Raw genomic sequence first — 15,716 nt, forward strand, 5'->3', positions numbered from 1 at the left:
AACTATCCGCTAGTCCATATACAGGAACGCTCGTATGACCAACTTTCTTTGCATATATAGATGTATATGCTATTTCTATAGTGCGAATATTGACAAAAAGCAACAGAGCGCTATACAGACAAAGACAAGCAACAAGTCAACAAGCAATAGCAGAAGTAACAAGGTTATGGACAGTTAATGGATTGTGATTTAGTATTCTTTAAAAAGTTGAGGCTTTAACACTTTTCTAATTTTAAATTGGAGCAGCGTTTGGACAATCCTGATGGATGCGGGGATGCTGTTCCAGATCCTGCGTGCATAGATGTAAAAACCTTGCTGCATGTTTTTTCGTTTTTTACACTTCAAAGTCTGCAGTCTGATGAAGATGGTCTGGGCCCACAAAGAGAGCCAATGGACTTAAAACAGGATGGGAGTGATGGGATCATATTTTCTTTGGTCCTGAGTGAGTTGTGCTGCAGTTTGTAGGGTGCCCTCAAGTGGGGCCAATGTGGAGCCAGTGTGGAGCATAGAAGCCATGTAGCAGGGGTTACCTCTGTCCAGATCCAAGAGTGCAAGGTCTTGAACAATAGTTCTGAAATCGCTATCTGGAAGAAACCGTTTCATTTTCTTTAAAAGAGAGTTCTCGTGCCAGAGTATTGTATTTTTTGGCTAGGCTATATGTTCCTTGATGGTTAATTTGGTGACAAGGATGAATCTAAGTGACTTGGCATTTAGGGTTGAAACCTATCAAGTTTTGTCTTTGAGCCAGGAGTTCTGTCATGTTTAGATTGAGCTTCAGGTAGGCAAAGGCCATCCAGATCTGAATAATGTGCATCTTTGAGGCATTTGATGTCTGAAAGCAGAGGATACTTTCAAATAGAGGTATGTATCATTGGCTTATTGTTGAATCATGATGTTTGTATCGGTGACTAGAGCACCAAGTGGCTACATTTAGAGGTTGAAGATGACAGTATAGAACCCTGGGAGACTCCGCAGTTGATGGGTTTCTTTTGGGACCTGGAAGAGCACATGGGAAGAAACTGGTGTTGTTTGGAATGGTAGGAAGAGAACCAGTGAAGAAGATTAGTGGTGAATCCCAATTGAGACTCCAGGATGGCTGACAGTGTTGAAGGTAGCTGAGAGGTACAGCAATATCAGATTTTAAGAGTCATCACCATCTATGATCAGGAGGGCATCGTCCACGGCGTATGAAGTAGAGATCTCTGTGCTACAACATGATCTGAAGCCAGAATGGTAGTAGTGTAGGAGATAATTAGCTCTGATGTGATCTTGGAGTTGAACATAGGCAGCTTTTTCCGTGATCTTGCTCATGAATGGTAGGTGAGTGAAGGTCCGGTAACTGTCAAGGTCATCAGAGTCTGTGGTAGGATTCTTTAAGAGTGGGAGAATATGGCTTATTTATTCATTACTGCAGCGACAAGTATCCTCAACGCGCAATATCCTGAATTTTTCTGAATGGCACATTGGGAGATGAACATTCTATTTTTATGTACTTGAGTATTCCTCAATGAGTCATACATTGCCAGCTTTGCACACACTGGACCCGATGTGCAATGCAATTGTATGCACTTGCTCTGCCTCACACATGTTGTGTTTCTTGGAAGGGACCTCCCTGAGGTTGAGAATGCATACCTGCTGCTTTAGCATTCACTGTTTCCCATACAGCATGTTGGAAGAACAGGAGCTGGTTGTCATGTAATCCTATAATCTAGTGATCACACCCTGCATGATCATTGATGTATTTGGTTTGATTAAAAAGTGCATTTAAAAGACCTACACCTTCACCTACAACATCCCTACACCAGGGCAGAACTTTTGCAGTGAAACTTGGTCTGTGGAGAGTGCAGGCCCTGGAACATCCCACAGTGGGCGATGTGTCTAGCCTGTACCTTCTACGCCTCACTCCTCAATGCACTTTTCATCAGTAGCTAATATTTGTGTGCCTCTGCAGTAAATTCTGTACGTTCACACACATTTTTTTTATTTACTCTAGCACAAGTTGCACTTTCTTCCCGACAATTTTGTTTCATGAAACAGGTCCAGTATGTTAATGTTTGGCTAAATTTCCCTAGCACCTTCTTGTTTTATCTACAGGTGTATGCAATTAGTGAATTTCTAAGTATCTGAAATTCTATAATTACACATTTTCTTTCTGCAGAGTGAAGAGGAAATACAACTACTCAGGCAGCAAAAACGTAAGTGATCAATATGATAAAGAAACATGTGCCATTGATCCCCAATTATTTTGTTTCAAGGAAATTTCAGGCCCTTCCACCTGTCCTTGGATAGATACGGGCCTGATTCCTGGTACTGACAGCTGTCTGTGCTTCTCCTGGTTTCTTGACTTTGGGGGCCCTCACTCTGGGACAGAAGCCTGACCTGGGAGGCAAGATTGGCCACATCACCTTGTTGGCCATGGTGGTGCTATTCAATGGCTTGGTTGCCTTTATGGGTAGGTAGGCTAGGGCTTGATTTATCCCAGTAGGGTTGTAAGTTGAAAAGGGTTCAAGCTGGGCTTGAGCTTGACAGAGTACCAATACTACCAAAGACAGAATTTGAGGAAAGGTCTAACACTGTTAAGGTAGTCCAACTTCACACAGGGAGTAGACTAGAGGATGTGAGGCTGGATCTGACCCCACCAATGGAGAGAGGTTTTCCACATCGCCTTCACTGACTATCAAGAAGAACTGCCTTGGAAATGGCTGTTGCTCTTGTAAGCTAGAGCCTTTTTTTGCTTGTTCACCCCCCACTTTTGCTATATTTTTGTGCCGGCTCTTGAACTTTGCACCCTGGGATGCTTTTGTCCAGTGCCCATTGTTGGTGATCAGAGCCCCAAAACACATTACAATTGGCTACAATCCTGATTGGTTTATGTAATTTACCTAAAAGTCCCAAGTAAAGTACAAAATTGTACCCATGGCCTGTAAGTTAAATGTTAGACTGCAGCACATATCGTGCCACCACTAAAGTGACAATGTAAAATGTCTTCGGGTCTGTCGCTACTTCCTGAGTGTGCAGTTTTAAAGTAAACCTTCTACCAGGCCTATACCTTCTTTTTCAATACTAATAAAGAATCCCTAAGGTATGCTCTAAATAGCACATGTATACTTTGCTTCACGTTTACCAGGAGTGGAATACCTCCAAAGTGGTTTGTCTCTGTGGCAAGGCAGGCTCCTCCCGTAGGGAAGCCCCTGGTTACATAATAACACTTTATCATACAGAACTTAGGTTTGGTAGAAGTGCTTAATTTGAGCCTGTGGTTTCCTGTGCTTGGCACCGGCACTTAATTGTCAACACCGGAAGTTATGACAGTCTGCCACATGGTGGTACTGTTTATCTAATTTTGAGATGAGGACAACAGTTGTTTATTCATTCAATATACATAAAAAATTACTAATACCTGCCACCCAAGCCATTGTTATAGCTGTGAGGGCCCGGAATAGTTTGAGTTTGAATTGTCACACTTATAGGAGTGTGATGGTTTGTGATGTCATGGTAACACTGGCAGAGGAAATGGGTTGTGCAAGCTGCTGTGCCCTCCTGACGAGGGCCCTGGCTCTTATTAATATTTTCTTTTTAATTGAGCACTGTTTAGCAGTAGATGCAAAAATGATTCAAGGACTAATTTTAATAGCAATTTAAAATCTAACTTAATGGTGAAGTCAGATTTTATATGACTATTTTGAAAATGACACTTTTAGAAAGTTGTAATTATCCTGCCTGAGCCAAATGGGCCTTTCTGCCAGAGTTCAGAGTTATCCAGGAGGCGAATAGCTCTTTTATTAGGTGTGAAGTGGCTCCCAAACGCTGAGACGTAGGGAGAGAGATTGACTCCACCCCCCCATATTTCCCCTGACAGAATGGCCATCTGGTCTATGTTTCCCCCTGGGTCAGTTTGATCAGTCATCTATTATGATCTGCTTATGCGATGAGTCCTCTACTCAAATTCCACTGCACTGTCCCTTTTTCTGCAAATTTTATCTTGTATATACCAAACAATTTTTTATTCCTATATTGACAGAGTAGAGTTTAGCCATGACCCCAAACTCTCCTGGACTGTCTGTGCAATCATTCACTTCACCATCACAGGTGCCCTGACACTCCCACCAGGCCCCCGGGCTCCTCCCACAACCACTAAAACAAAGTGATTGAGATCTAGTAGAAAAATGCCCTCAAAACTTTCTAGTCCGACACCGTAATCAACCTGGAACAGGCTGTCCAAAATGTTGCTGACTGGATCGTCAGCAGAGTTGCCCCCTTGAAGCCAGCCAAAATCAGCACATCCACAAGACAAGCCGCCGGTACACACCAGAACTCAAGACCATCAAACACAACTGCAAATGACTAGAAAGGCGATGGCACACCAACAGAGACCCTCATTCACGTAAACAAGCCGTGTGGCGGTATATCTTGGTTCTCCGCCATGTAAAAAACTTGACAGCATCATCATTGGGCTTCTTTTTCGTATGCTTTCCTCCTCCAGGAGGAGAACCACTGGTTATTGCAGTAGTGATCAACGAGAAATGAGTGACCAGTGCTCAGGGGAAGTGAGTTAAAATGTGGAAAATTAGGATCCTCGTATTTCCTGGACTGTACTTTTAATAAGTCTGGAATCAAGATGAATAAAAGCAGTGTTGTGCGTGGGAAGACCGCTTATTAGTCTAACGCACTAAAATGTCCAAAATAGGTCAACATGTTTCAGCCCTTTGGAATCGCCCTGTCGGGTCGGTGGTGCCGGGGCACCCTAGGAAGAGCGAGCACAAGTCGCTCTGCACGACGGAAGCAGGTTAATATGCCCGCCGGAACTCAGATGAGGTCCCTAATTTTGGACTTAAAGGTACTTAATGACCTTTTTTGAATCTAGTAAACTACAGTGTTGTTCACCGGGGCTGTTGTTATTATTCGCAGCCACCACTATGTTTCTGAGGTCCTGAAGAAAACCCCACCGACCCAACATGGCGATTACAAAGGGCTGAAACATGTCGACCTATTTTGGACATTTTAGTGCGTTAGACAGAAATACAGAAACAAGATTAAAGCATACATAAAGACTACTCTTTTCACACCAGACAGCCTGGGTGCCAGCAGTAGAGACATCCTTGAGCTCTGGTGGGTGAAGAAAGGGAATAGACTGGGTTGGCCCATCGTTACAACGGTTCTTCTTAACAAGTGATGGTTAGGAAGGAGAAATGAGGGAATCACGCTTGTATGGACACTCCCAAATAATTTAGTTGTACACAGATAACATACATTAGTATCTTAAAAATACAGGTGCATAGTTAGGACCAGTGCTACGACTGCTAATCTGGTCTGAAGCCGCACAAAGATAAACCATGCATATTTCCATAGAGGCCTAAAATACGAGAAGTTATTAACTGCTAATGAAATGGGAGGTGTATTCATTCTGATAGATGGGTATCCAGGTGTACTGCTGAAATGCGGACATCATAGAGGGAAATACTAACAAGACGGCCACCAAACAATCCATCCAGTATTTAAAAAAAATACCACTGTGGGCAGATTTAGCTCTCTCAAGGATTATTGTATCTCCCTGTTTTTGTACTTTTTGGGGGGGAAATGTACTGGGGAAAGCCCTTAAACCGATATTTTAAACAATGTATGCGCTACTGCTTGATATTGTGTGGGACAATGCGAGACAGAGGATGGCTTAGTGAAAACTGCAGTTTCCAACTTTGTAGGGAGAGCTGAGGAGCCGTACTCTGAATGCAACTACTTATTGGCCCAATTACAATGGCTAGCCACATGGCTCGGCAACCTGTTCACAAAGGAACCCAAGCATACCGATGCCCACTCCATGACAAATCAATGGTAGCTACAACACTAGACATACACAGTAAAACACAGATCTGTTCAAGACTATTAGGCATGGCTGGAAGCAATGACTTGCCCATATATTGGGACTACAGATCATATTCACCAAAGCTCACATTATCGCTCTACTCCAAATTCTGGAAGCTAAAGCGGTTACCTATACAGTATAGCAAAGGGCAAACATATTTAAGTGGGCAACCTTTTTGCGCAAGGCATTCTACTGACATTCAGTGATATGTGTGGAAATAAGACTCTACTGGAATGTAGCAATGACTTCACTATTAAAGAAATCTGGCAGTGTGGTGGATACTGAACGTATTAGCTATATAATGCTAAATACGCTACGAACACATGGCAAGGCACAGAATGCAATAACACCCTATACTGCAGTATCACAGGCCAGACAAAGACTTACCTCGCAACACTTAGAAAAAAGTGGATTCAGAAAAACTGCTTACAAATACAGAATAGTCAGCCGCAGTAGAGTTACTATTGAAAGACTCGAGAAATGCTAAATCTAAGCTGATCCGATTTAATATATTATACCGGTCCTCAGTGACACCACAACGATCCCACACGATATGTGAATACAGTGGACACATGCGTAAGTGCGTAGCTAATGATGCAGACATTAAAAACTACGTTTTAGAATTGGCCAGTGTTGAATGAATATTAGAACGCAGTTACTAATCTCTGAACTCACAGGCAGATTTATCCTGTGCAGAATGGAAGCCTGCATTCTGGGTTTAAACAAAAGAGCACCCACAGTGTAGCTGGAAAAAAAATCATAGATCAAGCAACACTACTAGTTAAAGAAAAATGCCCATGTGCTGAAAAACAACAATGATGCCACAACTGAGTGTGTAGCAGAGAGAATTAATTAGTGGAAAAAGAGACTGTCTTTGTAACAAAGTATAGATGTAGCATCCTAGAAGGGAACATTGTTGACACGGAACTTGATAAATGACAAGACCCTCGTAAACTACAATCACCTGATCAGGTCGAACAACCCGAGATTCACTAAAACAAAAGGCATATTCTCGCAGAGCATTACCTTAGCAACAGACCATCCCTTCCCCATATAAGGTGCACACCTTGAGAGTCATATGTGAGGACTGATGGGAACACTTGATTCAAATAGAAACCTATACATAATAACCAAAAACACAACAGTTGATACAGCACACTGGTTAAGCCCAGACCAATTAAGCACAGAGTAGGCTGATCCTACCTGATAGTACTATATGATGACTAATCACTGTGGTAATACGGCCAATGTTAGTTAAGTTTCATTGTTGTTGATTTGTTACTCGTTGTAACTAACCGCAATCATAAACGGAACAATGTATTAATGCACTTCATTCAAATGGGAAACCAATAAACAAATTAAACTAAGATTTTTCATAGATTCTAACACTTCTTAAAATGCATCTCATTTGTGCTTTTGTCTTCTGTGAACTACACTAGTTCTTTCTATATGCCAGTGCTTTTGTATTTCCTTTGATCTTGTTTTATTCTTATTAAGATTTGTTGCTTCTTTTCTTTTTCATCATTGTGTTAGTGTTGTAACTGATCTTAGGCAGAGAAAAGACCTGCTGTAGAGCCAATAGGGAATTGATTAGTCACCTGCAAATGTGAGGTAGTGTAGTTACCCTGATAGGAACCAAGCAATTCTTTTGATAATTCAGCTGGGGTTAGAATGAAATAGTTCCTTTAAGCTAACATGCTCTTGGTGATTGAGGCTTCCAGGAACATTGTACATGTCCATAAAGAAATGATGTGCCGGGCAAATAACTCCTTGATTATGAATGCTGCATGTTGAGATTTGTCTACAAAAGGCAGCTTCATTATTATTCCCTTAGAGAGGAGAAGATACAGGTCTTTGTTTGTGAAGCCTTAAACAAAAAATGCATTTTATAGCCCCCAGTTGGATTTAAGTGCTGTAACAGTTTGTCTTGTTTTTTAGTCCATTATGTTGTACTCTGTTGCAATAGGGTTTACATAACACTTTCTATGATCCTTGCAAGATGCTAACAAATTAAAATTTGCCATCAATCTAGCAAAATAGTGACACCTTTCAAGCAATTTCTTGCTTTTTTTCTCAACAAAATCAGTGACGATAGGATCAGGGAAATAATTGTATTATGTGGCTGGAAGTTTACTAGCAGGTTGTGCGAGACTAAGACAATTGATATTTATAGTTTGAACTAATACATTATTTTACATATTTTTCTTTTATTCTTCAGTTGATCAAGTTTCTGCACAGAAACTGACCAATCAAGAGAGAATTGAAAACACCATTCAACTCCACAATGAAGAGGAAACAAGATCTTTAACGCAGGAAGAGAAAGATAACAAAGATTATCTCAAGATCTTATTTGAAAATTTGGTCTTTATGGGCAAACAAAATATTCTTTTGACCGGACACCATGATGATGATGATGATGAGAACTGTGAGGATGCATTTACCCCTGATAATTTTCAAGCACTTATGGATTTCAGAATGAATTGTGGTGATGAAGTTCTGAGGAAGCGTTTTGAGATGACTGCTGTAAATGTAGCCTACTGTAACAAGGAGCAACTGAAACAAATGCTTGAAATTTGTGGGAGCTGTGTTAGGGAAGAACTAATCCGCGAAGTAAGAGATGTTCATTTTTTTTCAATCATCATTGAAGAGGTGGTGGAAATGGCCGATGAAGTCTACCTGCCTGTGTTTGTACGGTTTATTGATGACTCTAACAACTTGAGAGAAGAGTTTTTAGGGGTTCTACCTTATGAACCTGATGCGGACATCTTAGCTGCCCAGTTTCACGCAACAGTTACTGAAAAATGGGGGCTAAACTTGGAATACTGCCGGGGACAAGCATATGTGCCTGATAACAAGTGTGCTTCAAACATGAAAGTTGTGGTTAATACTCTCTTAGAAAAGTACCCTCAAGCTGTTTTCTCACTCTCGTCCTCCTGTGCCCTGAATATCTGGCTTGCAAAATCCATGTCCATCTCCAGTGTTTCGTTTGTTCTGGGAACAATAGAGGCAATCTGTATGTTTTTTAATCTCAACCCACTCTTAGTAACTGTACTGGAAGATACCATTACAGATGTTTTTCAAAACAATGAAGAAAAGGGTAATGAACTAAAGGACATTTGCCGGTCTCACTGGGGTGATCGTCATGATACTTTTGAGATTTTGGTAGACATGATGCATTCACTAGTCATCTTCTTTGAAAATATTAGGAAAGATGCATCATCACCTAAATATACCACGTACATACTAAGGGAGGCAAGTTCAATTTGGTATTCAGTTACAGATTTTGAGTTTGTTGTATCTGCTGTTGTATTAAAAAATGCACTTTCTTTTACAAGAGCGTTTGGAAAAAATTTGCAAGCATTAACGTCAGATGTTTTCTTTGCATCGGGTAGCTTAACTGCTGTGCTGCATTCGCTTAATGAGGTGATGGAAAACATTGAAGTTTATCATGAGTTCTGGTTCGAAGAAGCCACAAATCTTGCAACAAAATTGGACATTCCAGTTAAACCCCCAAGAGAGATGCTTGGAGTACAGCTGCAGAATGAAGAAACCAATGTGCTAATTGAAAGTTACTACAAGGAGATACTCAGTATTCCACTAGTGGAAAACACCATTCGTGAACTCAAAGATATATTTTCAGAGCAACATCTAAAAGCTCTCAAATGTTTGTCTCTTGTGCCTTTCGTCATGGGGCAACTGAAATTTAGCACAAGTGAGGAGCAGCATTCTGAAATGTACAGGCATGATCTTCCGAATCCAGACACACTTTCTGCAGAACTTCATTGCTGGAGGATCAAGTGGAAGCACAGAGGAAAAGATGTGGCACTGCCAAGTAGCATAAATGAAGCTTTACATTTGCCTGATATGAAGTTCTTCCCTAACATGTATGCTTTGTTGAAAGTTCTATGTATCCTACCTGTGATGAAAGTTGAAAATGAGAAATATGAAATTGGACGAAAGCGATTGAAAGCATATCTAAGAGACACTCCAAGTGCTGACAGGTCAAGTGACTTTGCTTTACTTTACGTAAACTATGACGTAAAAGGTGACCTTGATTTTATGGTGGATACCTACTTGCAACTATATGGGGATAAAGTAGAAGGCCTTATTGCTTCAAGTAATTCACAAGAAAGTACGGCTGTGTGAAATATAGTTTGAGGTACAGTACTGTATATAAGTGAGCACACGTTTTCAAATGTTTTAATACTATGACAAAAACGATAATAACTGTTTTGCCAAAATAAATCTTGAACTGAACATTCTATTTTCCATCTGCTATGATTATCTGGAATTTATTAGGGAGGAGAGGAAGGAGAATCTTAACTTTAGTACGTTTGTCTCTTCACAAAATCTGAGTGTAAATTTACTCTAAAGTGTAAACTTGCATATCTTCACTCTCGAAAAAGAGGTTAAAGCTTAGCTTAAAAGAGTAAGTTACTACTAAAAAAACTGATGTAAGTCTAGCACAACACGTAGCTAACCCCCGGTTCTGCAACCCTCTCCCACAGAAAATCATGACGGCAGGGGCTTAAATGTAAATCGGATAGGAAATAATGCTAAATTAAATTAATTCAAATTGTTTTAAAATAGTTAATAACATAAATAATTTAATGTCAGCAAAATGATATATCGATAGAACATATATTAATTTTAATTATAAAATCTTCAAGAATTTTTTTGCATTAAAAAAAGTAATAGTTTTGAATAAATATAATTGCATTTTATTAATTCTATGCATCACCTTTAATATATTTTTACTTTTAGTTGGAATTTCTTTAACTGTGAGAAGAATAATTTTAATGTAATTTGATACATTTTTAATAAAATAAATGTATTTGAACATAGTTAATAGTGCTGCAGCATTTTCTCTTTAACTCTACAATTAAAATAAATATATGAAAAAATGTTCATTAATACATAACATAAACATGTTTTTACAAACTTGTTCCAACTTGAATACCTTTCCCTCTTCTTAGCCATGCAGATATCTCGGCCACTGCTGTCAAAATCTCCTTATGAAATAGTATTGGCATCTTTTCCCTATAATTTACCATGCGAAGGTCTCTGCCCCAACTGTGCTGTCTCCCTATGGTAAGGTATAGAAAAAGTAAAAAAATGTATTCAACTCGGTAAAGGTTTGCTGACATTTTTTATGTAAAATAATAAAGTCAATTATTTTTATATATTTATTTTAACTGTAGCACTAAGAAAAGAAATCCTGCAGGACTATTATCTAAATGTTAAATTAGAAAATAATTACTTTAAATTACATTAAACTACATTAAAATAATTTTTCTCAAGGTTAAATTTAAAAATGAAATTCCCACCTAAAGTAGAAACACATTTTTACTATGCAGATATAATTATGAAAAGTGATGTAAAGATGTAAAAGTAATTTAATATTTAATAACGTACTGTTGCATTAAGTTTTAAATGCAAAAAAGTTATTTCAATTTAATACTTAAATTAAAAATATGTACTATTTTTTATATACTTTTTGCATTAAATTATATTCATTTATATTTTGAACAATTTACATTAATTTCATTTAACGTTATTTTCTTTTGGGTTTTATTTTAAGTCCTTAACTCCATTGATTTTTATGGGCAGGTGTTGCAGTACCAATGGTTGGCTGTGTGTAGAGCTGGAGTACTTTTGGGTCTCTTTTGGCTTTAGTAACATTTTGACATGCTTTCACCTTCAAAATCAAAATGAACCCATATCAGTGCTATACATACTAACTTTGTTAATTCAGGGTTTTCTGTTTTTATGAATAACCGCTGACTGTTCTGAACCATGGTTGTTGTTGTTACCAGTAATCCTTGATTGTTAAAATGACTCCTATGGTCCGTACTTCTTTGCTAAATCATCAGTCGTTTCCCCCAATTGTGAGGCGCCATCAAATCATATCTTGATGTCTATACCAATAACCTAGTGCCATAGTTTTTTTTTCTTTTTTCATGAAATGAAGTAGCATCACTCTAGATAAGCCATCTTCTCCGTGTATTTGTATTTGAAATGCCATTCGAAGCAATAACTTTGTCCCCGTTCCAAAACCCTTATCATTTTTTCTGGATTTCTTAGATGCTGTGATCTAATGTTGAATCAGCTATCTTAAATGATGAGCAAAACATTTTTCCATTCTATTTTTAGGTTTTGCCCAAGGCAGTGCATGGCTGTCCCTTGTGAGATCTTTAGTTAATTAAATATGAAAAAGGGCTTTAAACCCGCCCATTACTTACCATTGGCTGGCTCCATTGTCAGACTTACTTCTTTTCTTTTCATTGGTCAGTGGCAGCTGTTTTGGTTTTGCCAGTCTATCTAGAATGATTTGAGTTTCACCTTCTTTCAAAGTACTGCAGGGAATCGATGAGATATTTTGGATTCAAGCCTGTTTATTGCTTACCATTGGTTGGCTTAATCGTCACTTGCCCCAGTATTGGAACTTTCATAGATTCCCATGCTTTGTATCATTCCCCGTCGTCGGAATGGGAGCCTCGGTAGTATAAAAACCATAGAAACAAAAGAGAAACCTAGGCCTAGGCCTCATCTCATTTTGTATTCTATCCACCTCTTTTTGTAAAAAGAGACCAAACTTTTGCCAGGACCAATCAGAGCAGCCTCACCCTCTAGAACCTTCCTGAGAGAGCTCAGAGCCTCAGATTTTTCTACCGCATGTTGTGCTAGGGAGTCTCCACTGAGCTCTGCTCAGTTTTCACTGTTTTTCTACTTATTTCTTCAAGTTTCTGCTTCAAATCGTCATGTCTGACAAGGAGAAGAAGGCCTTATTCAGGTCCTGTGCCTCTTGTGGCAAAAAACGTCTTTTTGTGGAGGATAAGCATGATAATTGCATTTATTGCTTATATCCTGACCACAAGGCCACAGACTGCAAGATCTGCAGGACTTTCTCGACCAAGACTCTTCTGGACAGAGAAGGCCGGCTACTTACCTGGCTTCAGAAGATGAAGACACGCAAGGAGGTGCTCTCTTCGGATGAGGAGGATTCCGTGTCTGCTGCTTCCTCGAAGAGATCAAAGAAGAGGGGTAGGTCTCCCCCTGGTTCTTCGACATCTGAGCCCTCTCTTCAAGCCCCTCACAAGATCTCTGATAGGTCTGAGAGGGCTGGTCCCCTTCAATCTCCTCACGGAAGTGTAAAGGAGAGGCAGGGACAGGCTACGGCAGTGGTAACAGCCTTAAAGGACAAAAAGGAGGTTGTGATCCTTTCTCCTCCGTCCAAAAAGATCAAGTCCAGTGACAAACATCCTACTGGCACTTCAGGATCTGGGCCGGACAAAAAACAGCGTCCGTCGACGACGAACGTCCACGTCGACGACAATGATAATGACGACGAGTTCGTCGACGAGAGTGTCGACGGTGGTCCCATCGACGACAAAGATTGTGTCGACGAAGACTGTGTTGCCGTCGACGATTACATTGACGGATGCTCCGACGACGACGGCGTCGTCGACGAGACCATCGACGGGCCAAAAAATGCATTTTCCAGTTCAGAGAATGAAAATCACGCCGGAGATGACGTCTCCGCGACGAGTCTCGTCCCATCTTCCGACTATGCTTTTGGATGATGAGTCTGAGGATGAGTTTCAGGACGATGGCAATTATGGACCTGCCTATAGTCCCTCTGACTTGAACGTAAAGTTACAGGAGACGGACACGGAGGAGTACTTCGACCAGGCAGGTGGCCAACAACTACAGCCTTATGTTGTGGAAGAGAGACATCCACCGAGTTTGGGTCAAGGCATGGTAGCCATGCCCTCCTCTCTCATTTCGGATCTTCAGGACATGCTTCAGGATTATCGCAAAAGGTTTCCGTCAGACCCTTCTGGACAGACTACGGTTTTTCCACTTCCAGTGCCGCCGCAAGTGCAGCCGGCTACTAGTGTTCCGGTGGTACCCTCCCCACCACCGCCAGTGACACCGTTGGCCCGGGTTCCCACACCCGATCCCGCACCACTTCCCGATGTCCATCTGGATACCTCTTCGGATGAGGAGGTTGTCCCAGTGGATCCCTTGATAGATCCTTTACAGGACCCTGACCCGGATCAGGGGGACAATGACCCGCAAGACCCAAATGCTGCTGGTCGCGACACTTCCATCTCCCCTCCGGTGGATATAGGGGGTTTTCATCATCTGATGGAGCGGGCTGCTAAGAGGTTTGGCCTACCTATTTCGAGAGAGGAATCGGAATGTTTCCTTTATGACTTTAAGGAGCAGTACCAACGATCTGTAAAATCTATTCCCATTATTGAGCATGTCTGGGAGGAGGGCATGAAGATCATGCAGAGTCCGGCCACGGTGATTCCAGTGCTCCCCAGACTGGAGAAGAAATATAAAGCTCCGGAAGGCAGTCCAGCTTGCCTTATTGGTCAACCGAAGCCTGACTCTGTGATTTCTCAGGCGGCACAAAGCAAGTCAAAGAATCCGTCCACACCGTTGACCACTCCTCCAGACAAGGAAGGCAGACGTCTGGATAATGTTGGAAAACGGTTTTCCTCTATGGCCAGCTTACTGGTTCGAGCGGCGAATGCCCTTGCCATCTTAGGCCGTTACGACCGCCAGATGTGGTGCGATATGGAACCCTTCGTGGATCTCTTACCTGAGCCCACTAGGGAGGACGCCAAGAAGGTTCTGGCAGAAGGAGAAAAATCTTCTGCAGAAGTGATTGATTGTGCAATGGACATTGCTTCCACGGCCGTCCGGGCCTTGGCCGGCTCCGCTGTGTTACGGCGTCAGGGTTGGCTGAAGGCCACCTGGTTTCGTCAGGAGGTTCAGAACAGAGTCCTAGACCTCCCATTTGATGGGGAGATGCTGTTCGGGAAACATGTGGATGATACCCTACAGAATATAAAGAAGGACACAGACACAGCAAAGTCCTTGGGCTCTCTCACCTATCGCAAGGTCCCCTTTAGGGGCGCACGAGGGAGAGGATTTGCGTCTTACAGAGGAAATCAACAACGTTATTCCTCGCAGTCTTCCCAGTCATATAAACCCCAATACTCGAATCAGCGACAGGGGCAATCAGCTTCTTTCTCTCGCAACCCTCCGCGAGGCCGTCAACAGCGTCAGGGTCGTGACAACACCAAACGACAATAGCGGCCTCCCGGCTCTACCTACTGTTCCTCCCCTCCCGGTCACATCAGTGGGGGGCAGGATATCCCTTTGTCTGGACAGTTGGATGTCAATAACATCGGACCAATGGGTCCTCAACATCGTGAAGAGTGGCCATACGTTGGAGTTTCACAACTTTCCTCCAACGCGAGCTCCGGGCGCCATCCGCTCAGGACATCTAGGATTACTACATCTAGAAGCCCATCAGTTGTTCCTCAAAGGAGCGATAGAACCGGTCCCGCTCTCTCAGAGGGGCCGGGGGTTCTATTCAAGATTCTTCCTAGTGCGGAAGACGAAAGACACTTGGCGGCCCATCCTCGATCTTCGGGAGCTCAACACCTATCTCGTAAAGCTCTCCTTCAGGATGGTCACTCTCCAGGAAATTCTTCCTCTCTTGAATCCAGGCGACTACTTGGCGTCTCTGGATTTAGAAGACGCATATTTCCATATTCCAATACACCCAGCTCACAGACAATACCTTCGCTTTACAGTGGGAAAGAGCCATTTCCAGTTCAAAGTGCTTCCATTCGGCCTCCGGTCGGCACCGAGAGTGTTCACCAAGGTCTTGGCACCGGTGGCAGCTTTTCTTCGACGACAATCCCTCGAAGTTTTCCCTTACTTGGACGACTGGCTCGTCAAGGCACCATCGTTCCAGGAGGCTTCGCAAGCCGTGTCTACTTGCCTCCATTTGTTCCGCTGCCTGGGCCTTCAGTTGAACGAACACAAGTCA

General features: G+C 41.8%; 1 protein-coding gene across 3 annotated transcripts in view; it reads left to right on the forward strand.

Moving 5' to 3' along the window:
- The window catches only part of THAP12 (THAP domain containing 12), a 70,511-nt gene extending 60,394 nt beyond the window's left edge, over positions 1-10,117 (forward strand). For all 3 annotated transcript variants that reach the window (XM_078658528.1, XM_078658527.1, XM_078658526.1), the window contains 2 exons: positions 2,159-2,195; positions 8,079-10,117. In XM_078658528.1, the coding sequence (XP_078514654.1) occupies positions 2,159-2,195; positions 8,079-10,006 (1,965 nt within the window). In that variant the 3' untranslated portion in view covers positions 10,007-10,117. The remainder of the gene's footprint in view (positions 1-2,158; positions 2,196-8,078) is intronic.
- Positions 10,118-15,716: the final 5,599 nt, after the last annotated feature.

This window comes from Lissotriton helveticus, chromosome 8 (assembly GCF_964261635.1).
Source record: "Lissotriton helveticus chromosome 8, aLisHel1.1, whole genome shotgun sequence".
Taxonomy (NCBI): Eukaryota; Metazoa; Chordata; class Amphibia; order Caudata; family Salamandridae; genus Lissotriton; species Lissotriton helveticus.